Source organism: Camelus bactrianus, chromosome 5 (assembly GCF_048773025.1).
Source record: "Camelus bactrianus isolate YW-2024 breed Bactrian camel chromosome 5, ASM4877302v1, whole genome shotgun sequence".
NCBI lineage: Eukaryota > Metazoa > Chordata > Mammalia > Artiodactyla > Camelidae > Camelus > Camelus bactrianus.
Genome location: NC_133543.1, coordinates 16,569,197 through 16,595,615, shown reverse-complemented (window position 1 = coordinate 16,595,615; position 26,419 = coordinate 16,569,197). Strand labels below are relative to the sequence as shown.

General features: G+C 45.3%; 1 protein-coding gene across 24 annotated transcripts in view; it reads left to right on the top strand.

Moving 5' to 3' along the window:
- Nucleotides 1-26,419, top strand: part of CLASP1 (cytoplasmic linker associated protein 1) — a 192,166-nt gene that overhangs the window by 95,362 nt on the left and 70,385 nt on the right. For 16 of the 24 annotated variants that reach the window (XM_074363475.1, XM_074363474.1, XM_045516050.2 and 13 more), the window contains 13 exons: nt 515-667; nt 3,023-3,096; nt 4,597-4,689; nt 5,608-5,753; nt 6,663-6,798; nt 7,502-7,572; nt 9,050-9,109; nt 10,647-10,724; nt 12,062-12,229; nt 12,754-12,803; nt 13,481-13,651; nt 15,308-15,355; nt 24,613-24,720. In XM_074363475.1, coding sequence (XP_074219576.1) covers nt 515-667; nt 3,023-3,096; nt 4,597-4,689; nt 5,608-5,753; nt 6,663-6,798; nt 7,502-7,572; nt 9,050-9,109; nt 10,647-10,724; nt 12,062-12,229; nt 12,754-12,803; nt 13,481-13,651; nt 15,308-15,355; nt 24,613-24,720 — 1,356 coding nt within the window. The remainder of the gene's footprint in view (nt 1-514; nt 668-3,022; nt 3,097-4,596; nt 4,690-5,607; nt 5,754-6,662; nt 6,799-7,501; nt 7,573-9,049; nt 9,110-10,646; nt 10,725-12,061; nt 12,230-12,753; nt 12,804-13,480; nt 13,652-15,307; nt 15,356-24,612; nt 24,721-26,419) is intronic. The other 8 variants (XM_074363495.1, XM_074363489.1, XM_074363493.1 and 5 more) reach the window with 1 other exon arrangement.

The window sequence follows — 26,419 nt, the reverse complement described above, 5'->3', positions numbered from 1 at the left end:
ATTTGTTGCAATATTATTTCTAACAGTAAGGTGTTAGAATCACCCTAAATGTTTAACAGTGGAAGTGTTTTCCTTTGTGGCATCTTCCAATCACAAAGTACCATGTGACCATTAACATGGGTATTTATGTAAAGTGGACAGGTTTGAAATTAGCAGTATTCTAAAATGATACATAGTCTCATGTTAACTATTAGAAAATGCATGAAAGAATGGTCAGAAATATGCCAAAATGTTAAGTTACCTGTGCCTAGGTGGTGGTTCAGTGAGTGCTTTCCTCTTTATGGTTTTCTGTTTTCCAAGGTTGGGTGGGAAAGCATGGTAGGTACGTGGAAGCAAAGATGTTTCTGGCTGCACTCTGAACCCACCTAAGGCTCTTCTAAACCCTGGACCGTCACCTGTGACTCCACAGGAGCAGGCCAGTCATTCATCTCCAAGCCTAGTTGCTGTTTTAGATTCAGATGAAGAAGTACTTAAAATTAAAACAAAAAAAATGATTTCTGTGCTTACTCTTCAGATAAAAATTTTGATGATGAGGATTCTGTGGATGGTAACAGACCCTCCTCTGCCAGTTCTACGTCCTCCAAAGCCCCACCAAGCGCACGGAGAAGCGTTGGAATGGGGACCGCCCGCAGGGTCAGCTCATCCACTGTTGGGTCCAAATCTGCAGGTGAGACCAAGCCCAGGTGGCGGTTGGGGTTGGCCCACAGACGTGCCCTGCGGACATGGGGTGGTTCTGTGTGTTTCCACCGGTGTTCTCTGCTGTCAGTGCTATAAGCTGTGGGCTGGGCCAGCACAGTTTGTCCAGGCAGAGCCTGCGGGGCGACAGATAGCTAAGGGGCAGGGGGAGAGCGCCCCCCTCCCCCCCAGCTGAAGGCATTATTTGATTATTGGGCTCCAGCGATGCCCGAAGCTGCTGTGGGTCCTTTTACCAGTGTCTGTGTATCATGATTGATTATCCAGATGTCAAGTTGCACCTTCTGCCCTTGAAATGTGTTGTTCCTACACAAGTGGCTTTGTTCTTGGGAGGCCAGTGTGGATGTTAAGTTAGTAAATGGTCAGGATTAGCTCCCTGGAGCTTTGAAAGTTTATTCACAAGGATTTCTGCCCTAAATCCCTTTTCACCCAGCCCCCAATTTAGACAGTTTTGAGTCCTTGTTACACACAGCTTTCATTTTGCTGTCACGTTGTAAATTCACAGGCCAGTTTCCTGCTTTTTGCCTCTAAAAAAACATCAAGTACCCCTGCTTTTAGAACCATGCTTACTGTTAGCACTGGGCTTTTGAGCTTGGCTGGAGAGCTGACTTCAAGCTGCGGTCAGGGTCGGTGTCAGGATGCTGTCTCCTGCGGCCTTTTCCTGCTCCCTGAATTGGCCCCAGAGCGTTGGTGTCCTGACACAGTCCCCTGGCGTCTCTGTGTTTGGCAGAGGGGCTTTCTGACGGCAGAGGGTGGAGCTGTGCTTGTTTCTTCCATTTTTGTTGTCATTCTTGTTCTTTCTAAGCTCGTGGTGGTGTTCCTTTTTAAAAATTTATATTTTTGATGATGAGCTTAAATTCACACAACATAAAATTAACTGTTTTAAAGGTAACAACTTGGTGGCATTTAGCACATTCACAGTCTTGTGAAACCACCACCTTGATCTCGTTCCGAAACAGTCTCATCCCTCCAAAGAAAACCTTGTCCCTTTTATGCAGGTCCCCTCCGTTTCCTCCTCCCTCAGCCCTGGTCTGTGTTGGTCTGTGCAGGGAGCTGTCCTGGAAATGCCACAGACGTGGGGTCCTGCAGAATGTGGTCTTTTGTGCTTGGCATCGTGTTTGTGAGGTTCACCTACGTGGTAGCGTGTGTCAGTACTTGTTTTTTGCGTGATCAAGGCCGCTCTCCCCCATTCCCCTCCCCGAGACCCCAGCTCTGTAGATTACGTGGAGATACCTACCCGCTGCCCCTTGGCCCTGTTCTCATCTTTTCTGTCTTGCTTAGCACCACAGTCAAGGATTTCCTCGTTGCCCCTTCTGGTCAGGCTCCTGGGCTCAGCGATGGTGCTTGGTCTTTGGGTCCCTCGAAGCGTTCTGCGTCTCACGGGGAGACAGGTGCTCAGGGGACCCAGGCCGAGCGCACAGCGGACGCAGGGCACCGTGTCTGTGTGCTCTGCTGCCCGTGTGCGGTTGGCTCGTGCGTGCAGCACAGTGCTCACCAAGGGGCTGATGCTTTACCACTGCCAGGAGTCGTCTTTAAAGGCCTTTTCTGTTGGAGTCATCCGTCAGGACCCCAGAAACCAGGTCCCTTGTCTGGCAGGAAGCTCTGGAAAAGCACTCAACTAGGCAGTATGGATCGTTGAAGGTCACAAGGTGACTGTGGAGGACAATTTTGAAACCTTTATTATGAAGTAAAAACATCTGATAAAATGTCACAGGATTTGCATGTGTGAAGTGAAGTTCATATTAGCAAATAGAAGACTTTCTCCCAGGTGATAGCGATTAACTGTTAAGTTGAAGAGACTCTTAAAACAGCTTTACGGGGGAAACTCGCAACTAATGTGTAAAATGAAAATTGAAGGAAATGAAAGTTTAAGGAAATGAAAATGTTTTGAGTCTAATATAAAGTTGGGGTGAAACTGTTAAATACTTTTGATCTTTTTGATTGTTTCACAAGTTTGTTATGCTAGATTCCTAACAGTTACATATTTTCATTTATTACGGGAGGAATTAGAATTTTTGTTATACATTTATTAGGAATCTTTGAAACTATTTGTACATTAATATAACATAAACCATCTAACTCCTTTAAGTCTAGACTGGCCCTTCTTAAGCAAGTAGTCTCTTTAGATGACTTTAAACTAATTAAATGTTGTATTGTAAAATTGCTGTCTCGATGCTGAAAGTCACTAATGTTTGTCAATTCCACAAAACTAAATTTTTATTAAGACTTAAAAAAAGTTACAAATCTTCCAAAATACAATTTTGATTGTGTATATTCAGACTCCTCTAGTGCACACTGTTTATATATAAAATAGCAAATCTTTTCATAGCTGCAAAAGAAGGGGCTGGAGCCGTTGATGAAGAGGACTTTATCAAAGCGTTTGATGACGTCCCTGTGGTGCAGGTGAGTGAGGCAGGTTAGTTTGGCTAAAACAAGGATGCACTTACTCTGCAAATTTCACTTTTCAGATGCGCAATACGTGGAGTTTCTTACTGGGTAGGGTAATTTTGACTCAAGATTGCAGGAGACGGGAGGTTGCAGACTAGGAAACTTCGGAGCCTTTCAGAGCCGCAGTGAAGAGCAAAAGTCATGGCCCAAGATGACGTTTCAGCAAGAACTGGAGAGAAGTTGCTCTAGCAGTGAGCTTGGGGGTCAGGTCACATAAAGGGGGGAAATAAGTGATTAGAAGAGAGAACAGAGAAGCATGCTTATTTAGGGATTTTCCTTAGAAAGACAAATTTGTAAATTAGAAGGATTTTGGTGTCTGAAGCTATAAAGAATGTTTTCATGAAATCTTAGTTTATGCAAACACTTGATGCTTCAGTTATGTACCTGACAGATGAGCAGAGATTATTTGTGGAAGCTGGAGGACAGCCACACATTTACACTGCTTTGTGCCTCAGAGTCATCTGGTTGGTTCAGGCTCACGTCCTGTCCTCGGCCGACACTGCACCCTGGTGCTGGGGCCCTAAACCGCCTAGGTCTGCCCAGCCCCCGCCCTGCCACGTGCAACTATGTAGTCAGGTCATGGACCCCTTGGGCTCGTCCCGTCCTTGGTCCTTGGCCTTCCCCACCCAGCGCCTCCAAAATGTCTGATGAGTAAGGCGTGAGGATAGGTGAGAAGGTGAACTTGAAAACATTTGAAGTCACAGGTGCAGGCAGACCACCTTTAATTGCACTTGCCTTGCTGCGCTTTGCAGATGCTGCGGTTTCACAGATGGAAGGTTTGTGGCAACCATGTGTCGAGCAAATCTTTTGGCACCATTTTTCCAATAGCATTTGCTCACCTCATGTCTCTGTGTCCCATTTTGGTAATTCTCATGATATTTCAAACACTCCATCAGCAGAATGATGACAATTGGCTGAAAATTCAGATGATGGTTAGCATTTTTTAGCAGTAAACTATTCTAAAATTAAGGTCTGCACATTGTTTTTTTAGACACAGTGCAGTAGCACACTTAATAGACTACAGTCTCGGAAACCAGACAAATGCGTGTGACTGCCGGGTCGGCTCCAGACAGCAATGCAGCCAGTGTCTCACAGGTGTGCCTGTGTAATGTCACAGAAATGCTGAGAGGAGTAAATGACTTGTGCATCACAGACGGTTCCCCAGTAGGCTTCATTCTCTTTTGTACGTGAAGCATCTGTTAAGTTTGTAGTAAAGCCGTTTTGAGGCAAGGTTCCCCATACTTGGACATCAGATCTAGTGAGTGGGTGCTTTCAATGGGAAAAAGCTCAATCTAAGACAAACCCATCTAGATGTTATCTCAAAGGTCCTTCTGAAAAATGAAATAATTTCCTCTACTGTACTTTCTAAATATTCGTGGCTTCAAATAATAGGGAATAATCTTTGTTTATTCTGTACATTTTCTTACATTGATTGTAAATTAACATTGCTTACAGATTTATTCCAGCCGAGACCTGGAGGAGTCCATAAACAAGATTAGGGAAATACTATCTGATGACAAGCATGACTGGGAGCAAAGAGTGAACGCTGTAAGCTGTTGACTTCGCGTGACCATGTTTCCATTAGATATTTAAATACTTTATTATGAAGTTAGGGTACAGCTTTAATGAATTTTACGTAGTAAATATTTTAAACATAATTACCGTATTTATTATTTATACTACCACATTTGTTACCATATTTATACTTCACCTTTTTAGTAGATTACCTCACTTCTGTTTTTAAAATGCCAACTTAATTCCTGTTGTATCTACTTTTAACAAAGACCTACCAGTGGGACATCCAGTAGGAACCACCACTTACCTGAGTGCAGGTTTAACTCTGGGACTACTGGCCAGCGATCGGCCTTTTACTGACTTTTGTGCCCTCTGTTCCTTTCTGTCCTCATGTCACCTCTGTCCCCTCTATTGTGGGTTAATGAAAACCAGTGGGGTGAGCACTGGAGAGAAGGGACATTAGAGTGAAGGGTGTGTCTTACCTGAGGTTGCACCTTATTTCACATCGTGCGGCTGGCAGGAAGAAGGAGAGGAATGGGTTCTGTTTGAGATCAGACCTCGTGATGGGGGCACCGTGAAAGAGACAGTAGGATGGCCCCTCCCTCTGACTCATTAAATAAATGGCAGTGGGAGTGGGGGCGGGGGGAGGCTTAGGGGAGGAGCTTCTACAAGCTTTATCTTAGTATCACAGCATCTGTAAATATGTTAAAACATTTCCCATTAAAAACACATTTTATGGAATTGTTATGTATTTATCATAGATACTAATTTTTAAAAATTTGTTCTTATTTGCAGTACATAGATTTGTTCAGTATATTAGCTAATATTTAGTTGGCTGAATTCTTTTTGGAAAACTGTTGCCGTGTCAATTTAACTTTCATTTCATATTTGCTGGCTCCTCTTTATTCTGTTTTGAGAATTGTTCTCTCTCAATTTTCTCTGTCCCATTAGCTAAAAAAGATTAGATCTTTACTTTTGGCTGGTGCTGCTGACTATGATAACTTCTTTCAACATTTGCGTCTTCTCGACGGAGCCTTTAAGCTGTCTGCTAAGGACCTGCGCTCTCAGGTGGTGCGGGAGGCCTGCATCACGCTGGGGTAAGGACCACGGCATCCAGGCTCGCGGTGCTTCAGCGCGGGCCCACGGGCTGTCGACAGGTCTCTGGTGTAACTGCCGACGCATCTTCGAGGCCCATTCCTGTTACTGTTCTTTTGGGACTTAACAGTACTTCCTGACCAGTTACGTTAAGTGTGACAGATTTTAAATTTTATTCAGTGGTTTAGCTCTGAAGCCTCTATCTTAAACTTGAAGCAGTTATTAATAGAAGGAAACGTGAAATTTTACAAACTCCTGTTCTCAGCCTTTCATTGATTTTGCTGGCAGAGTATAGCGTGATTATTTGAATTTTTGTTTCTAGAAGAGTACAATAGCTGTAACGTTACTGCAGTAAAATTGTATCCTTAGCAAACCAGTATCAGTGTCTAGAATTCTGTGTCAGACACTCAAAGCAGCAGCAATGGCAAGGGGGCTTAGCAGCTGCTTACAGTTTGGGCTGCAGTCAGATGTTGAAGCCTGAATGTTATGTGCTAAAAATGAAAGAGAAATGTCGTGAGGGAGCTTTTTCATATTTGTGTTTTATTAGTGTGTGATCGATTTGTTTGCTTTTCACTACTTTAAGAGTAATTAGGAATTTGACACAACATTGTAAAATGACTATAACTCAATAAAAAAAGTTTAAAAAATAAAAATAAAAACATTATATAAGGAAGAAAAAGTAATTAGTTGGAAGTCATTTATTTAAAAGAAAAAAAAGAACAAACTCTCGGGCTAGTGCTATTTGCCAATCCTCTTATGCACATTGGAAGCATTTTTAAAGTCTCTTACTTGGACCTTTGTCCTTTATCCTTAGACAACTTTACACAAAGGCTCTAAAACATTAAGACATTTATATGCTACACCGTTTATGAGAACTGTAACTACAGCCCAGCATCTGTTTCCTATTGCAGGCATCTGTCATCAGTCCTGAGGAATAAATTTGACCATGGAGCAGAAGCCATTATGCCAACCATCTTTAATTTAATCCCAAACAGTGCCAAAGTCATGGCCACCTCTGGTGTTGTAGCTATTAGGTTAATCATTCGGGTAAGTATAGTTTGGGGCCATACATAGAATAAGCAGGTGGTAAATATTGGTGGTCATTTTTCATTTGAGGGACTGCATATATGGAATCACATTGCACATACAGTATGGCCTTTTCCCCCACTTAATTACAAACAAAATATCTTCAGTTTTCAAAACACTTGTTTAAATTTAATTAGCCAAGTATTTTACATACACATTTTTCAGTAAAACCTGATAGTTCACAAAGGCTTGATGGAAGTCCCTCACCTCACCTCTCCCCACCGTCAAGTCCCATTTCCCCAGAGCAGCCCTAGAAATTGGGGCTTGCTGATGCTACCTGCAGTCTGTTCAGAGTATTCACAGTGACTGGGCCTTACTTTGTATTGTTTTTAGTTCTTACTGCTTCCACTGCCTACTTCAGGCATGAAACTGATAGCCACTATTGCACATTTCCCTGGAACAGTCTTCCGTTTGGCACTTAGGTCTCACCTGCTCAGATGGTTTAGACCTCATCCCAGCAATGTGTGTAGATTTTAGACTTGTTTAGACCTGTTGTCTGTTTTGGCTCTGTAAATTTTGTCATGGCCTTCGGCAATATCCGTGAAATTCCAGTCTGAATATATAGGTGCTTTAGAGAGGTGAATACAGAAGTCGTTATCTCAGTCTTGTCTTATTTTTGTGTTTTCAGGCGAGTGTTCACCTCTGTCCTTTGCTCTTTCCACAGCACACACACATCCCCAGGCTAATACCTGTCATAACGAGCAACTGCACCTCCAAGTCTGTTGCAGTTAGAAGGTAAATTTTTAAAGAGTTTCCTCATTATTTTTGAATTTTTAAAAAAACCAAAACAAATTTTAAATTTCCCTTCATGAAAAAATGTTTGTTTGAAATGTTTAATCTTTATTTAAGATTGCTGTGATTAATGCCTTTGGATTGAAGGACTGTGATCTAAATTGTCTGGAAAGTAAATTTAGTCCAAAAAGTTGAAAGCAAAACCTAGTTTACAGGTGATATTTTTGATTAAATAGGTTGTTGTAAAGCACATTTAAGGCAAGAATTAGCTCCAAAGATGGTGGTGTTCACTGAGAAACAGATAAATACAGGCATGTGTGTTAGAGAGACAAGAAAAGCCCACATCAGGCAGTGGCCTGGGAGAGGGTGGACGTGGGGTGACCACTGCCTAGGTCGGGGCAGGGGGAGTGACGGTGGGGAGAGGGCATGGCCACAGTCAGTGTCTTCCTGAGAGCGCTTGCTTAGAGCCCCAGCCCCGTTACCAGCCTTGAGACTGGGTTGATGGGTTCTACTGGGCTCTCCAAGGGCGCTCGTGCTACCAGAACCTGGGAGCTGGTCTTGTCTGTCTTGCTTCCTGGAGTGTGTCTTGGTTACCATTGTATCTCCAGCATCTAGCAGAGGGTAAGAGTTCAGTCGAGATTCCCTGACTGATTAATCATGTGGATTCTGAGATTTTGAGTTGGGAATATCCCGGGAATGAGACTGGTCGTTAGAGGAAGATTGGCTTCAGATTTGTTCCAAATCTAGTAAGACCTAGTCCTGCGGAGACAGACGTCCTAGAGTCCAGAAAAGGGAAATTATGAAGAGGTGGGACCCAGACTGGTGATACAATCCAAAGGAGATGAGGCCAGAATTGTTTTTGGGTACAAATCAGACCAAGACAGATCCCAGAAGCGAAGAGGCTGGGAAAGAAAGGAGGTTGAAAGATTGAAGAGAGGAAAACAGCTGAGCCGCTAGAGAAGAATCTGTTGTAAACACTTGGTAGGAAAATTTGTTAAATACTTTGTTTTTCAGGGTTTGTTTATTTGTTTGTTCATTTATTACCTTTTTTGTGCAAGACACTGTTTGAAATTAACACAAAGACTGATCCCTGGTTCTTTAGCGTGCATGGGTCTGTGTGTGTCCGTCTGTGGTCGTGTGTTATTTTAGTGAGCGTAGTGGTAGATAGCCGTGGGGCAGACACCCTTTCAGTAACAGTGCGGTGAAGCTCAGGGTCCTGATCTCAAGGGAACTCCTGTACCCCGTCCCTGTATCTTGTGATTATTCTTTTTGGCCACCATAGATGCTTGGTTATTTTAATTTGCTTTGGTTTTCAGTCAATTCTGGTTCCATCTTTATGTTCCATTTTTTAAATTGTAAAAACTTAGAGGAAATTTACCAATTACAAAAAGTAGTGTTGGGTCACTTAAGAAAAAAGCTTTTATTTTCACTAACATACTAAATGACCAAGTTACATATAATTTTCTTTTGCAATTTTCAGGCGCTGTTTTGAATTTTTAGATTTACTTTTACAAGAATGGCAGACACATTCACTGGAAAGGTGAGCATCTGATTTGCTGGGTTTTCCTTCTGAGTGGATTTAGGATTTCATGTCTCAGTGGTGGGTCCAGGCCACTTTCTGTAAGAGTGAAGCAATCTAACATTTATTTGCGTGTCTGCTGCTAGTATTTCTCCTGATGTGAGGCACCTCCTCCTGGCAGAAGGGTTAGTGGTGATGGTGTCGTCGGCGTGTCCGGGGTGTGGAAGGGGAGCTGACCGGCACAGCCAGGCGTTGCTCTGTGCTGCTCCGGTCCTGCTGCCTGACGTCCCGTCAGTCCTAACAAGGCGGATGTTTAACACCGCTCTCAGCGGGAAGGGGTAACTTACATCCTTGACAGAATTTCACTCATTTGAAAGTTTTCTTTTTGATCCCTCCATGTCGGAAAGTCAGCAGTTTTCCCTTTATCCGGGTTGTTTTGTGGAGAGTGTCACATCATCGTGGTAAAATGTAGGATTGTGGCAGAATTCTTGAAGAAGCTTGTGTCTGCTCTGAGGTTCTTTCTCTGCCGTTTTTAGTTCCTGTCAGTTTTAGGTGCCTGTTCTTTCTGAGCTAAATCTGGAGACTAGATGGGGGTATTGTGCCACCCAGTTTGAGTGGTACATTGTGTCGTGTGGGAGGAACTTGACGCCATAGTGGTAAGCGTGTTACCAGTAGTGGGGTTGTACTGGCCTGGGAGCCCAGGCCTCGCTGCCCTGGTCAGAGAGGGAAAAGCCAGCCTCCCAGAGGTAGTTTCATCTGAAAATACTTTGAATCTAGAAGATTGTCACACATTCAAAAAGATTTTCCTCTTCTTTAATCTCCCAGGTATTGTATCCCCTTTATTTGGTAATAATTTTGGAACTTACAGGTGTAAGTGGACTGTGGGGTTTAGTGCAGGGACAGTGATGGGACAGGGAAGCGTGAAGAGCTCAGACGTGGCAGCACGTGTTTGTTCACTTCCCGGCTCAGCGCTGGCACCTTAGCAGGTCCTCCCTGAGTGCTTCCAGAGTGAATGCGGGAGTGAGGCAGGTAAACTGGCCCTTTTCTCCAGACCGGTAAGTATCCCGTGAGACAGTTGGATGAGTCCCTCTCAACGACGGGAGAACATAACTGAAGGGAACGCCTCTGTAAAATGGTTACTTAATTTCATAGAAGTGTTGGTGACATACAGGAGCTTGGAAAGCATTCTTCAAGTACACAGATGAGATGCAGGAGCAGCCTCAATGCTGGGGTTGTCATCACACTTCTGATTGCTGTAGGAACTGGTGCTGACCTGGGAGACAGGCTGTTTTGCTTGAGCTCAGTTAGTATGTTTGAAAGAAACGTGGAGCCGTTGAATGAAACGTCAAATAAGAAATATCAGCCGTTCCTAAAACGAGAGTGGGGTCATCTGGCCCCAAGCAGGGAAGGGTAGGCGTGGGCCAGGGCGCCTGGAGTCAGAGGGTCTGTGGGCGGTTCTTGTTGCCCCGTTTGCTGACTCGCTGGTACAGGCTTCTGGGTCCCACGTTGCCTTTAAGTTATTTCTCACACCTGTTTTCTTTCTTTCCCAAATATCTAGACATATTTCAGTGTTAGCCGAAACAATAAAGAAAGGAATACACGATGCCGATTCTGAAGCCAGGATGGAGGCCAGAAAGTAAGTGTTTGCTGACAGCACCGGCTCGGGTCACTGCTGTCGCGTCCCAGGTGCGTGGTCCGGATTGCCTTGTCGAAGCTCACTGAGTGACGCGAACATGTTTTGTTAATCATGGCTTTAAATATGACTCAAAAGGCCATTTCAGAATATTCCCTAGTTTTTTGTTCTGAGGGTTGTTCAGTGCCCAGGCCTGAAAGACTGGTTGATACTGTTGAATATAAATGGGACTGAGATCGACAACAGAACGTTCTTTAAATTTGTGGGAAATAATCACGCGAGTCAGGAAAGTGCTAGTAGGCGTGCTCTGTTTTTTCTCTTACTCACTGAGCTCTGTTCTTCCAGAGTGACCTGTTGAGTTACTATGAAAGTCACCGCCACGGGTTCTCCCTGTGCTCACATCCGTGGGCACCACAGGGTTCCTGGGACGTGTGACTCCCTGTGAGGGAGGCTGGGGTCAGCCCAGAGCATTTGGGCTCACTTTGCCATCAGGACCGGTGGTGCTCCAGTCGAGGAGCTGTGGACCCCACGGCCACTGCCATCCTGGGGGTGATTTTGCCGTGGTAATTGTAAATGGCAGAGGTTTGATGCTGAGACTTTCTCTGTCTCTCAGGCAGCATTTAGGTAAATAGCCCAGTTTTGCCCATGGCTATTTCTTCTATGCTTCTGTAGTTGACCAGCTCTTCCAACCGACACAGGTTCCAGTCGGTCCTTACCCCTGGGCCACGCCCGCTGCTCTGGCTGTGCCTCTGCTAACTCAGCCCCTGGGCTCGAGTTTTGGCGGACCCTCTCTCAGCACTGAGTCTCTTCATAGTGGATCCTACCAAATGGGCGGCATAGTTAGTGGTTGTGACAACCATCGGGGACGGATTTGCTAATAAGCTGCCTCACCTCACACCCTGTCCCCTCCCCGATTGTTTCCAGTTGTTCAGTCATAACGCAGTGCAGATTTCAAGTAGCTGTGAACATTCTTCTGTTTTCTGTTGTGCGTGTTACCCAAAGCAGTTTTCTGCATTTCAGATCAGTGAGTGTCCGGTCGTATAAACACTACTGTGATTGACCCCTTGGGTTCTCAGTGTAGTTCTAGAGATTGTAGCTCCGTCTTCCCCAAGATGTGTTCGCACTCCAGCCGGAAGGCTCTTCAGTTTCCACCTGACTGAGGAGGAGGCTGAGATGCAGAGCCGAGCCACCCCCAGGGTCAGAGCACCGGTCAGCCATGAGGATAGGACTCCTGCCAGCCCGGACGGCCCTGCGAGTCGCGTGTGGTGTCACACGGTGTCAGGGCTGCGGGAGGGCTGTGTGGCCCGCTGGCTGTGACAGGAGGTGGCATGTCTCCCTAGGTGTTACTGGGGTTTCCACAGTCACTTCAGTCGGGAAGCAGAGCACCTGTACCACAGCTTGGAGTCCTCCTACCAGAAGGCCCTGCAGTCCCACCTGAAGAACTCGGACAGCATCGTGTCTCTGCCGCAATCTGACCTCTCATCTTCTAGCTCGCAGGAGAGTCTCAAGTAAGGAGGCCGTGCTCTTTGCTGGTGTGAGGCTTGGGGTCTGGGACTTGGCTGCATGAGAACACAGGCTCTCCCCGTGTCCTCAGAGCGTGTGCTACTGTCGGTCCCCTCAGTTCAGAGGCCCTCAGGGAGCAGGAAGAAGGCAGCAGCCTTGATCTCTGCCGCAGGTAGTTCGCAGTCCTGTTTATGTGGCACTCCTGGGGCACAGGGTGGAGTAATGTCAGTGGATTACTCTCAGCATCTTCCAAGAATGTCGGAGTTGAGTCGGGGTGAGCAGGAGAGGGACGGCCCTCACACCTGGGCACCATGTGACCGTCTGACTCTCACTTCTGTCCGTGTTTGAGACTCCTGTCTGCGCACTTAGGAGACAGTCCACAGGGGAATGCTGAGGCTTTCCTGACCTGGGGGTCCAGATGCCTGTGGGAGTCCACAGTCTCCGCAGTAACTTCATTATCGCAGTTTCTTGTCTTGTATGGTCCTCGTGTTAATGCAGGTAAAATGCACATGTGAACCTTTATTTTCAGTCGGCCGCTCTCCGCCAAAAGAAGTCCCACTGGAAGCGCCACCTCCAGAGGTGAGACTGCAGGGGCCGTGTGTGCGTGTGTGTGTGTGTGTGTGTAACCTGGGCCATGTGTGTTTGTTTACCCTGGGCTGTGTGTACGTCCAGACCTGAGCTGGGCTGCATGGCTCAGGCCGCTGGGTTGCTGGCAGTTGGCCACATGCTCTCTGGCCCCTCCCAGGCCTGCAGAGTATCTGCTCTGCCCTGCACTCCCACCACCCCCAGCAGATGAAGTTTCCCTCCCTCCCCACTCCAGCTCGTGGGTTCACGGCACAGACAGTGAGGCCCTGGGCCCGGAGCTCTTGGTGGGAGTGAGGATGAGTGAGGACAGGTGTCTGTTGGCGGTGGGAGAGGGGAATGGCTCCTGAAGGGGAGGCATCTGGGGAGGGGGACACCTTTGTGCCACATGGTGAGGAAACTGGCCAGATGTGAGCAGTTTGTCACTGCCACTACTTGTAGGGGCCACAGGGTGTTTCATTTCTTGAGGTTTACGGGCTTCGATTACAAAGGTGCATGCAGTCATGGTCAGTTGTGATCCCTTCACCGTGGCTGAAGTGTCTTCAATGCCCAGTGCTCTAGCCTTTGTTAAAACTTGATGTTTGTTTTTAAGAAAAGCAGAACACGTCTCAGCGATGTACAGTTAACACTCTGTTGTGGTCCTTAAACTAACATGTCCTTCCTCACCACGAAAGGTTCTACGGTCAGCACCAAATCTGCATCAACGACTGGGTCCCTCCAGCGGTCTCGAAGTGACATTGATGTGAACGCAGCAGCCAGCGCCAAGTCCAAAGTCTCCTCGAGTCCCGGCTCTGCACCTTTCAGCTCTGCCGCAGCCTTGCCTCCAGGGTCCTACGCATCCTTAGGTAACCAACGCCCATGGTCCTTTCCCCCAGTGCTGCTGTGCAAGATGACGCTTAGCCTTCTCTCAGACTTGTTTATCCGGCAGGTGTCAAAGCTGTCATTGGGGAAGTTCCCCTGTTGCAGGCGAATAGCTCAGTGTAAGTAACTGTGCTGACTGGTTGCAGCTGCCTGAGTCTGGAGATCGCCCTGTCTAGTGACAAGTCTGCCCTGAGCTTGCCCCCTCAGCCCCTCCCGCGTCGACAGAGCTGGGCTCCCCTTCCTGACACAGTGGCAGCAGAGCCACAGGGTTTAGTAAGAGACGTGGGGATGGTGGTCGTAGTCCCCAGTTTGCGGGTGTGGCCTGGTGGGGAGGCAGGGCAGCTCGAGAGAGGAGTGTGGGATCCGGTCATCAGCCTCACCTTGAACAGAGGAGTGTGGTCTCCACGCGACTCCTGGGAGGAGCAGGACCTGCTCTGGTGATAGCCCGGAAGACTAATGGAACCATTTTCAAAGAATCGGTACCCCAAAGAGTGGCAGGTCTGTGTGTCCATTTTTCAGCAGACACTTAACAGCTACTGTCACTGAGGCTAATAGTTTAGTTCACGTTATTTTTGTTAGGGCAAAGTTAATCGAAGCTTAAGTCTGGAGACTTGGCTGGGTTAGTTTTATTTTGGATTTTAATGAAATGAATACAGGTTAAACTTGATGAAACATTGAGACTGAGTAACTTGCGTGGTTTAGAAACTAATTGCAGTCAGTTATAAAAGTAATATTCTGGAAGTGTTTTGAGCACAGAAGCATACTGAGAGAACACCGAAGGTCACAGGCCTGGTGGTTAGTACTTGGTGACCTTGACTAAACCTTGTTATCTCTGAATTTGTTTTCTCTACCCATGAATTAATGGTAATAATAACCACCTAATTCAGATATGTGGTAGGGATAAGTGAAATTATGTGCAAGTCCTTTGTAAGCTGTTATCCTCTGGGAGGGAAGAAACTGGTTGATAGAAACACGATTGATTTAAAAGGTGTGGAGTGCGTGTTCTGCAACATTGTTAACTCAGCCTTGTTCTCCCAGTGGGAATAGCTCGCAGTAGACACATTTAGGTGGGGAAGACGCCTACTGAGAGCCCCTGTCCTGTCGTGTAGCGGCCGTCTCGTGACGTAGGTGTCTGTGGTCCCGTGTGCACACTGTCGCTGAGTGGCAGACAGGTCAGGACCCTGCTGTGTGCAGCGCTCCTGCTGACTGTCGATCGGGTTCTGCTCCTCAGCTGTTTCAGTGCCTGTGATCCACCTAGAGTGTTTGTAATTAGGATTTGTGTCATTGCTTGAAAACTTGAGTAAAAGCCAGCTCTAGAAAGACTTTTATTTCTCTGTGCACATTTGACGACTCCATTGTGGACCACATGGCTCCCCCAGTGCTAGTGAGCACTCAGGCCTTTGGTTGGCTGGTACAGGACCGACCTTCGAGATGCGCTGATGGTATGTCTCAGCCTGGTGTCACCTCTTCTAAGGACATGACTGGAGTATTCTGATTCTCAGAATTTCCTGATGTCCAAAACAGTAATAGCCCAAAAAATCAGCCCTGAAGTATACGTAATCCCTTGAGAAGCTGTTAGGATTACTCCGTCTGTGCAGAAGTGTAGCATTACAGCTGATGACCCTTTTCCAAACCTCTAGAGTCCAGAGCCATGAGGGGAGATGCGGAGTCCGCGGGCCCTGACTCAGGTACCGAGCTATGCGGCTTGGCTGCTCGGTGTGTAGCCCGCTTCTCAGAGCTTCCTGCCGCCTCTGTCCTCTGGGTGACTCTTCAGTGTGTTAGTTTTCACCTCTTATTCTGCTGGTACTTTGTTCCAAGAAAAAAAGGACCTCTTTAGAGGATGGGGCTCAGCTAGGTCAGAAGCACAGTCACTGTGTTGGCCGGGGTGCAGCCCTGGGTGGCCCTTCAGGCCTGGGCTCTGAAGCACGTTCTGCTGAGCTGGTCTCAGTGTAAGGTGATGGACTCGCTGACTTGCTGCAGACTCTGCTTTGCTATTGAACTTGTTTCCTTCTTAATTTTATTTTAAATTGTACTTTTGCTTTTTTAGTAGCTAATAATAACACTCTGCTTTTTAATTTTTTTAATGTTACTAACTGTTCCCTGTTATCCCTTCCCTTGTTTTTTAATTTGCTTAAAGATGGTACTACCACTAAGGCGGAGGGTAAGCGGTTTGTTTCTGTGATCGAGGTGTGTCTCTCACCGTCCTCTGTCCTCACGCCTGTTGTCCTCCTGGGCGGGGTCCCTGCATGACACGCTGCACGCTGCCCCTCCGCTCTCCATTCCATCTCCACTGGACTCTGGCCTCTGCACACCCACGTCCCCTCTCCTTTCTCATTCAGTTGTTCTTGTGAGTCTAGCACCAGTTTTCCGCCCGTGGTTTTTACCCAGAGCCCTCGCCGGGGAGGAGTGTGGACGGTCGTCGGGGTGGTGGTTGTGTCCCGCCTGACGCACAACCTTAGCTTCTGTTTCCTCCCCTTGACTTTGTGCTTTTGTGGGCCTCCCAGAATTTGCCTTTCCTGTTTTGAAAATAAATTTCAGTGTCAACTGCTCAGGTTAAGGGTTTTTAGAGGTTTTCTACCAAATAATTTCTAGACATTAAGAAAATACTTTACTTTCCCCCAAAGCTTCTGAATTACACAATACATTTTTATTTGTATCACTGACACATCCCCATTCATTCATTTACTCTCAGCCGTCCACTCATCATTTGAGTTTTAGGCATGGCTGTTTCTGTCTGTACAGGTCTCTGATTAGCATGTGCCAGACAAGATCATCTTTGCAAAGTCTCTGGATAGTGAGTGTGGTAACATCTCAGATAACTGAAATTTACAGTTAGACCTCTTCCACTTAGGGTGATGGCTTAGGCCCAGCAGCCCTCAGGGTAATGATTTCTCCATTACATTATTATTTTTTTTTAAGAGCAAAGATGGGATGAGGGGACTCAAGATTTCATGGACCCAGAGTCCCGAAAGCCTGGTCAACATCATATTTATTAGGAGAATATAGCTCAGAAAACTCCATTACATTATTTAGCAGAGGAGACTGGGTCTTATCTTGATGTGTGCAGGTCATGTGATTTTACTTCCTAAGGGGCTCACTCATACAGGAAAAATAAGGAGCAGAATTTTTTTTAAAGATGAGCATAGTCTCAAGATGGGTGTTCTTCATACTTACCATAAAAATTACTTGGATGTTTGCTAAAAGAACAGAGTCCTGGGTCCTTCCTCCTGAAAGTTCTGATTAAGTTTGGAAGGAGCCAGGGAATAGGAATTTTCAGGAAGCCTCACTGGTGATTCTTGGGACTGGGTAAATTCTCTAAGTCACAGTTTCCAAAATGAAAAGTGAACAGGAGACCTATGTCATGGTGAGGACTTTGCTTGTGAGAGAAGACTGAGGCTGGGCATAAGTAAATATTTCTCCATCTCAAAAAAGTGACCCTAAATATTTCCTAAGCCTACATGCATGGGAAGTGGAGGGCAGAATTCAACAATGTAGTGAAGTGAAAAGTGAGGGCGTTACAGGGGAAATTATGTATTTTTTCCAGAACTCCCTGGTTGCTCTCCTATACCAGTACAACAGACCGAAAGTCAGTTGCTATCCCGCCCAGCAGGGCAGGTTTTAAACTTTTTCCCTATCAGGTTTTTTTTTTTTTAATTGAAGTACAGTCAGTTACAATGTGTTAATTTCTAGGATACAGCACAATGTCCCAGTCTTGCATATACATACATATAAGTTTTCTTCTTATCAGACCAGAGCAAGGTCTGGAGTTTGCTTCCTCAATTCTTGTGCAGGAGGCTGAGAACAGTAAGTGTCCTGGCCCTGGTGTAGGAAGGTAGGGGAGAAGGTGGGCCCTTAATTGTATGGAATCGGGATCAGCAGAAACGGCACCGTGTCGAGGCACGCAGCGAGCCTTGGCCCCGTCCCAGGGCTGCACAGGCTGTTGCAGAGTCTGCCAGTCGGAGCCTTGGGCCTTGTGTGGTGATGAGACGGAAATATGGGCGGCCCTGGAAGGCCTGTGGCTTGGCGCCCTGCTCAGCCGTCACTTCTGTTTGCGGCATGACCCTCAGCAGGGATGCTCAGGAAAACCCTGCGTGCTCATTAGAAACAGGCAGCAGTAAGTACCACTTAGCATCTCATCATGAGTTTCCTGTTTGAATTTTTGGAATCATCAGGAGCCTTTTAAAAATTTGTTACTAATTCTGTTAAATATTTCACTCTCCAGCTCCTGAGATGAGAGCTAGGTACTTTCATCGTTAGGCGGCAAAAACATGGTTTTGAGTCAGTAGTTGGATGCTCCTAAATTCAAAAATCGGACAATTCATTTGAATTCTCGCAACTCCCTTATCACAGTAGTTAAGAAAAATAAATATTCTTTGGGAGTTTCTTACCACACACATCAAGTAGCCCTTCTAACCCTGATGGCTAATCAGAAAAAAATTGTTGGTAAAGGACTAAAAGGTTAGCTTTTGGACAAAAGCTTATTTCCAGGTTACCTTTCAGTGTGTTATGGTCAGTAATTTTGGGGATTTGGAGAAGGAGCATTTATATTCTCTATTACACCTCTCATGAGAGAGTTGATGGTTGCGGTTGACCCTTGAACAACATGGGTTTGAACTGCGGGCCCACGGGTACGTGGAGTTTCTCAGTAAATGTGCAGTATTGCGCAATCTGCGGTTGGTTGGTCCGCGCATACTGAGGGCAGCTGAGGGACTTGAGCATCCGTGGATTTGGTGTCCCTGGCAGGCCCTGGAACCAGTCCCCTTGGACACTGAGGGGTGACCATGGACATCGAAGTTCTGGGGAAAATTAATGCATTCTTACCTCATCTAAATCATTTTAAAGTGGCTATGGGTTGCTTGCATCCACACGCCGTGAGCAGAAGCAAACATAGATCCTCACTGGAAGAACTCAACTTCAGTCTGGACCTTAAAGAATTCCCACAAAAGCCCCAAGAAAAAAACCACTTCATTGTCTTAATATTTAAAGAAATAAGAAAATTTTGGAAAGACAAGGGAGTAAGAAACTATAAAGAATGACCAAGCAGGTTTTGAAAGAGAACAAATGGATCTTGTAGAAATTAAAATACAGTAAGTTATTAACATTGAGAGCTCAGCAGGTGAATTGAAGAGCAGACTCAGTGTAGCAGACTCAGCTCACGACTAAGATGGGAGAGCGGTGCAGAAGGGCAGGGCTGGAAACCGTGGAGACGTTACTCCCCACGGAAGATGGTGAGGATGTTTAACCTGATTGGATTTTGAGAAGAGAAAGCCTGGTGGGGACAGCATGTGACAAGGTTAGGGTTGGGTATTTTCCACTGTTGTTGAAGGTGGAGGCCGCCAGAGGGGAGAGGCCACCCACAAAAGAAAGCCCGGGTGTAAATGCAGATACAAGTGGGGAGTCAGAATCAGATTGGTGGAGCTTACTGACGTCCGTGTCCTGTTCTGATTCGCACAATAGTTGTGTAAGATGTTACTGCTGAGTGAAACTGGGTGAAGAGCACACACTGGCTCTCTGTGTTACGTCTTCCAGTCGAATCTGAGTCTACAGTGATCTCAGGGTAAAGAAGTTTATTGTAAGAAAGGGATCTTTAAAATACCCCCTCTTCTCAAAAGTATGATTTAAGTAGAAGTTGTGGTTTTAATATTTTAATCTGTGCGACTGTTACCTTAAAGAGAGTAAAGCATCTCTCTGAAACAGCTAGGGCAAAAGGAGGAAAGAAAGGGTAAAAGGAATCTGAGAAATGAAGACAAAAAGCATTACATATAACTAATAAGCACAGACTCAAATGAACGAAACTTTCCAATTAAAATAGATTGTTAGCCTTAATTTTTTAAAACAGATCTAGCTATGTGATACTTAAAAGGACAAATCTTTACATAAGGGGACAAATCTTTACATAAGGCTACAAATGAGTAAAAGACAAAGGGCGTGAAATACATGGTAAAAGAAAATTATTGAAGGTTTAACAGACTAAAAAAGGCAGAAAGCTTCACTAGAAATAAAGAGGATTTTTGTATAATAAGAACAAATTAAATAAATCACTAAGATGTAATAGTCCTAAATTGTTATGGCCCTAATAATAGTTGCCCACATGTTAAAGAGTATTTGCTGAATCATCTTTATAGTGGGCAGTATTTGAAAACAAAATTTTTTTGAGGCAGGGTAATTAGGTTTACTTATTTATTTACTTTTAGAGGAGGCGCTGGGGATTGAACCCAGGACCTCATGTATGCTAAGCACACACTCTACCACTGAGCTGTATCCTGCTTCCTCTGAAAACAGAAATTTTGGAGAAGTAACACGTTCACACAGTTCAAACGCAGGAAGCATTAAGAAGTAGTCAGTTCCCTCCCGTCTTGTCTCTCACTTGCCTGCCTGTCCCCTCTTCCCTCAACCACAGCATGTTACTGCTCTCAGTTTCATTTTATCCAGAGTTTCTTTGCATATAGAAGCAATGTAAAAATCATACTTATCCCTTTCTTTTTCATGTAAAAGGTAGTGTTTTTACACACTATTCTGCATCTTATTTTCACTTATGTATCTTAAGATTCTTCTGTGTTAGGGTAGTGAAACTCTTCATTCACTATTACTGCTGTTAATCTGTATATTATATATACTACATACGTCCCACTGTATGGACTAACCTGACCAGCCAGTCCCATAGTGATAGACATTTGGATTGTTTCCAGAGCCATGAATAACCTTTTATAAAATCTGATTTTGCATGGATACAAGAATATTGGGAGGACAAATTAGCCAGAGTGGAATTGTTGAATTAAAAAGTGCATTCATCTGTAATTGGGGTAGATTTTGCCAAATAGCCCTCTGTAAGGGCTGTATTAATTTTCACTCCCACCAGCAGTGAATTAGAGTGCCTGTTCCTACATGCCAAAATGTTAGCAAATTTTAGAATTTTTACTAGTCTCATAGGTGACAAACAGATTAATGTCATTTTAACATTCTTTCTTATTGTGAGTCTGAACATTCTTTCCTACATTTAAGAGCCATTTCTACTTCTGTTAACTGTTCCTAGCCTTCTACCATTCTGTATTGAGTTGTGGCAGTGGTGAGTTGGAGCTGGCTTGAACCAGTTTATGAGAGCCAGTTGTTAAATTGTGAGGAATTTTATAAACTGGTTGACATCACACCAGTAGTGTCAGATTGGCCAAGGTGGGGAGGTTTACACCAATGAAATTGTGAAACACCACAAGTCAGCAGGACACACACACCCCGCCCACCCCCCCCCTCCCACCTCCACCCATCTCCTGCCAACTGCTAAACATTTACCAGCACCGCAGGTGGTTGAAGTTCTTACTGATTCCTGTAAGCTTCTTATATGTTAAGGAAATTAGCACTTTATGACATGAATTGCAAATAATTTTTCCCAGTTTGTCATTTTCTTGAATTTGCGTATAGCTTTCTTTTCTACCATCTTGAGAAAAAAAGTAGTCTAATTTATCAATCTTTTCTAATGGCTTTTAGGTTTGTCCTAGTTAGAATGGCCTTTCCACTACAGGTTACAAAGGAAGTACCCCCCCTCCTTTTTTTTTTTAGAACTTTTATGGTTTCATATTTGACATTTTAATCTTAGGTCCATTGGCTGTTTTTCTTGTTGTAAAGTGGGAAGTGTGGAACTAACTTATTTTTCCAAAGCAACATTAGCAAATGAGATCCTGTAGTGTATCTTTAAAAAAGCATCACAGTATGTTGAACTACATGTTAATCTTCGTGTAATGAAGCAGAAGCAGTGCTCAGAGGGAAATTCATGGCCCTAAGTTTATATTAGAAGAGAGGCTGAATTAGTTTCTAGTGTTTTAGAAAAAGAACAGAATAAACCCAAAGAAGGGTAGGAAGGAAATAACAAAGGTAAGAGTAAAAGTTAATGAAGTAGGAATTAAACATTCTCTAGAGAGGATTAAGAAATATAAAATATGATTCTTTGAAAATACTAATAAAATAGGCAAACTTTTGGGAAGGTGGATTGAAGTAGAGAGTAGGTATAGATAATCTGTTAACAATGATAAAGCAGGTACAAGTGTGGATCAAGGGGAGGAGGAAACTGACAATTCTGTGTTAAATTTAAAACAAATTGGACAAATTTCTAGAAGAAACAAAAATGTTTCTTCAAGACAGACAAGAAACCTGAGTAGTTGTAAGACAACTCTAAATAATTTGAATCAGTACTTAAAACTCCACCCCCTACAAAAGCTAATTAATTACTCAAAATAGAAAAGAGATCAGAAAAATTCCTGCCATGCTCAGACAGCCACACACGCATAGAGGGAGGCGTTGGACAACTGCAGTCCTCCACGTGCTTGGGGAGGGAGTGCTTCCCTCACTGGTGTGCGCAGCTTGAGGGCCAGAATTGGACACTTGGTGATGTGAGCGTGTAATTACACTCAGCACACCTGGGGGAATGGTCCTCTTGTCTCAGAAGATGGAGGCAAAGCATTAAAAATTCCACAAACGCTTTTGACAAATTCTTAGCAATTAGAAGGAGTTTTTCTTAACTGATTGAAACCTACTTTTGTGAAATTCCAGAATTATGTTTTACAACGTGGCTGCCAGCAGCAATGCCCCTCGTGGTTCCCTTTAGTGTGGTACTGCGTGTCCAAGATAGCAGGGTAAAGGCAGAGCTTGAAGGGAAAACTTGAAGTCTTATTTGTAGATAGTTTGGTTTTCTATTTAGACAATGCTGAATAATTGCATACAAATGAGCAGAAGTCGTAAAAGTTTAGCAAGGTTCCTAGAGTTACAATCAAAGTATAGGAGTTACATTCTTATCTGTCAACAAGTCAGAAAATATAGTAAACTATATTGTGTGTAATAAAATAAGGCATTTTGGAAAAAAAAATTATGAAAATTGAATAGGACTTTTGTGAAAAATTATGATGCTTTATTGCCAGATCTTGAGAAAGTGAAAGAGAAAGCACTAATGAATGGGAAGATCAGTATCATAAAGTTGTTTTTCCCCCCAAGTTAAGCCCAAAGTGCACAATGCCAGTCAGAATTCCAGCACACTTTTTCGTTGTATCTTCACATGCGTCTGCAAGAGAGCGAAGGGCCTGAGAAAGAAGCGGCTTGACTTGCCCTACCCGCAGGGGTGCTGTTGCACGGAGCTGAGCCGGCACGCGGGTTGCAGGGGGCACACGTGGGCTGCCGGCAGACAGGGCCGCTGAGAAGCAGGCCTGCGACGCAACATCCAAGCTCCACAGATTGCGGAGCAGCCTTTGCAGGTTAACCAGGAGGGTGAGGTGAATCTGTGTGGGCCTTCATTGGTCTTGTGGAAGAAGTGAAATGGGTCTTCTGTACCTACTGCTGAAAAATCACTTCTGTCAGCGACCTCACAAATAAAATGTTGAGCCAAACAGTAAGTTGTAGAAAAGTACATTCCCTGTAATGTGACTTAAAAATACAAAATAGTGTCATCTGTTTCCTGGTTGTGCAACTATGTTTATTAAAAACATAAGGGCATAAGGGGGTGATGAGCAGGGGTCTCGGATCATATCACCAGACAGTGGTGGAGGAGGGAGAACACGGCAGGTCAGCAAAGACGCTGTTGTTTTAGCTGTTTCCTTAGAAAACCATTCTGTGACCTGAATGTTGTGTAATAAACGTACGCTAAGACGTTGAGTTGTGTCTTCACGTTCACGCTGCCGTGGTGACTGCCCTGATGGCACTGGGTGCCTTCCCAGGAGAGTGAGCTTTCAGACTCGCAGGTCAGTCAGGCACACGGGTTGCACCAGTAGTGTGACCTTGGACACACGGATCAGCCCCCTTGTTTCTCTGTTTCTCGTCTGTAAAACACAAGTAATTACTTTGTGTTGGTGTGAGAATTTTGAGTTCACACGTACATAGCTCATAGTGTGATATATGGTATACTCTTAATTATAGATTCTAGAATCTGTACGTCTGTCATTCAGCTGCTATTAAAAGTCATTGATTCTAGCTTTAATTTTTTTTTTTAATGCAATGCTGTCTTTTATTAACTCCCTTTCTTGAGCCTTTTTCAAGCCTTGGGATTTGTTTTTCTGTAATGTCTTTCTGGAAGCTTCCCCACTCATGAGGGAGACATGCTTTTGAATAATGTAGGAAGCCAGTGGAGCTCAGATTGGTTTGTGTGTCCCAGTCAGGTTGCTATTTTGATTGAATTTTGGCAGGTGGGGCATTTTCTGCCCCTTTGAAAGCAAAATTTTAAAAAGTTTCATTTTTAATCAAGATTGCCATCAATGATTTTGCATTTTTGAACTCATTTTTATTGAATTCATTTTATTTTCACAGTCTCATGGTTTAATAATTGGAGTCAACAGATTGCTTTACTTAGAGTGGCAAATAAATGCTTGTGACATTGCATTATTTTTAGGTCTTGTTCCTCCTAATACTGATTCTTTTAATAAACTCCATCTTTTCAGCCTAGAAACTTGCTGGCAAATGTGCTTTAAAAAAACAAGGCTACACATCAAGACACACATCCAGGGTGCTGTAGGCTTTTGTTAAATTATTGAGTTTAGAAGGATTTTTGCTTTGTTTTGTTTTGGTTTTGCATTTACTCTTTTTTTCTATAGTATTTTTCATAAGAAGACAGCTACTATTTTCTGCTTTTGAAAATTTGACAGGTTTATAGATAGTAAACGACAGAGAACATAATCTGAAAAAATAATTGTGGAACAAACCGTCAAATGGCTATCACCTCCTCACCTGAAAATAGAATGTGCGAAAATAACTGACACAGGAGCAGCTGAGGGTCATGACTGGCTGGGCGCTCCTGGCCTGTCTGTCGGGTCTGCCTGACCCGCGAGCACGGGGGCGCCGGGACCACGGAGGGCAGACCTGCTCCCCAAAGGAGGTTACTCGGCACCCCTTGCTCAGGGTGGGGTGTGGCTTTCTTGAGTGGGCCGTGCGTCCTAAAGACATTGTGGAAGCACTGTCTTTGCTGTGTCTCCAGGTCGGATCCGCACGCGACGGCAGAGCTCCGGGAGCGCCACCAACGTCGCCGCCACGCCCTCCGACAGTCGGGGCCGCAGCCGCGCCAAAGTGGTTTCACAGTCCCAGCGTAAGACGTGTTTTTTGCTCTCTGTTTTCTTAGTTTGATCCAACAGCCATCCTGCAGTTGAAAAGCTGATGGGATTCCCATCGACTTGAGGGAAAACCCATGTGTGGGGCTCTGAACGCCCTGGGCTGCGCCGCGCTCTGCCGCTGGGAGCCCAGGGTTCAGAGCAGAGCTAGCGAGCGGTCCTGTTGCACTCTGTCCAGTCGTGCCCAGTTCAGCCATCAGCAGCTCTCTGGCACCTGCTGCGTGAACATCTGTGTTCTGCCCTTCCTCCTCGCCAGTGTGGCCCTTGCGCAGCAGCCCTCCTTCCCGCCACTGCTTCTCTACACATGTTGTCCCTTGGTTTGTCACTGTGGGCCGTGTGAGCAGCCAGGGACACAGATGCATCCAGGTCACTCTCAGGTCACCTGGTGTCTCATGTCCCCACTACACAGGGCTGTGTGACCTTGGGGCCCCTGCTTCCTTTCTCTTTGTGGTGGGGAGAGCTGGGGGTCAAGGTTCCCCCATGTGAGGCCACCTGGCGGAGGAGGACTCCGCTTCCCTGGAGCCAGCTGTCTACGGCCGGCCCTTAGGTGCCCGCTGAGACGTCTAGAATGCCTGAGTTTGGTTCTTCTCCGTGTCCCCCTGGTAACTCTCATCTTCACAAGCTCCAGCCTTTCCAGAAGGAAAGTGCCAGGCCTGTCATCTTGCTGTGTGGCTGCAGAGCCCAGGCGTGTCTGACGCAGAGGCCGGTGCCTTCAGTATGCTGCTGGGTGACACAGCAGAGGCTGTGCCGGGAGAGTCCTGAGGCGCCCACCTTGGGAACACTGTCCCGGCTCCGGCTCTCCTGTGGCGCCTTGGTCATGCCCGGGGCCACAGTCATGGCTCGTGCACGTGAGTCAGGTCTCATCGCAAAGAAATTTTTCCTGACAAACAGTGTTCAAGACTCTGAATATGGGTCAGTATGTTGAAATTGAGTTGGGGAAAAAAGGGGTTTTTTTGACCTTGAGCTGTACGGGCTCATTTCCTTTCCTGGGGAGGGAGGATTGAGCAGAGTTTTACGTTTCTTTGTGTCTGCTCTTCATTGGCCTTGGCTTCAGCAGGCCCGCCCCGCGCTGGGTCCTCTGCTTAAGAGATGGTGAAACTACGGCTCTCCTGTGGTGGGGGTGATAGAGGCTTAATGTCTCAGTCTTACAAAAATAATGCACCTTGCCTCAGGGCTCCACCTTAAAAACTCCTCAGTTTCACTTTACTCACCAAATTCCACTCACAAGAAGGAGACAACAGCAGCAAATGATCAAGCCTGGACCTTAACCATATGCATGTACATTCAATATTGTTAAAAATTATTTTAATAGAAGGTAAATATGAATACATTTTTTTTTTTACAAATGTTAGACATACTAGCATTCATAGTTCTAGTTTAACAGTAAGTAGATTTCATTACTGTTAGATTTAAGGCCCTTAACAGCTGGCCTTTTTTAAATGGTTGAGGATTTAAATATCTGAGAGCTGGCGTAAGACATTGAGATGAAACCCATTAGCAGCAGTCTTTCAGTCTGCTGGTGTTTCCTGAGCACCTCCTGCGCAGTGGGCACCGTCCCTGTGCCCAGAGCTGGAGGTGCCTGTCCTGCCATCCCTGCACCCACTGTGTCTGGCACGTGGGAGGCCCTCAGGTGTCTCACGGGCAGATCTGAAGTACGTGCTAGTACAGATGATGTGT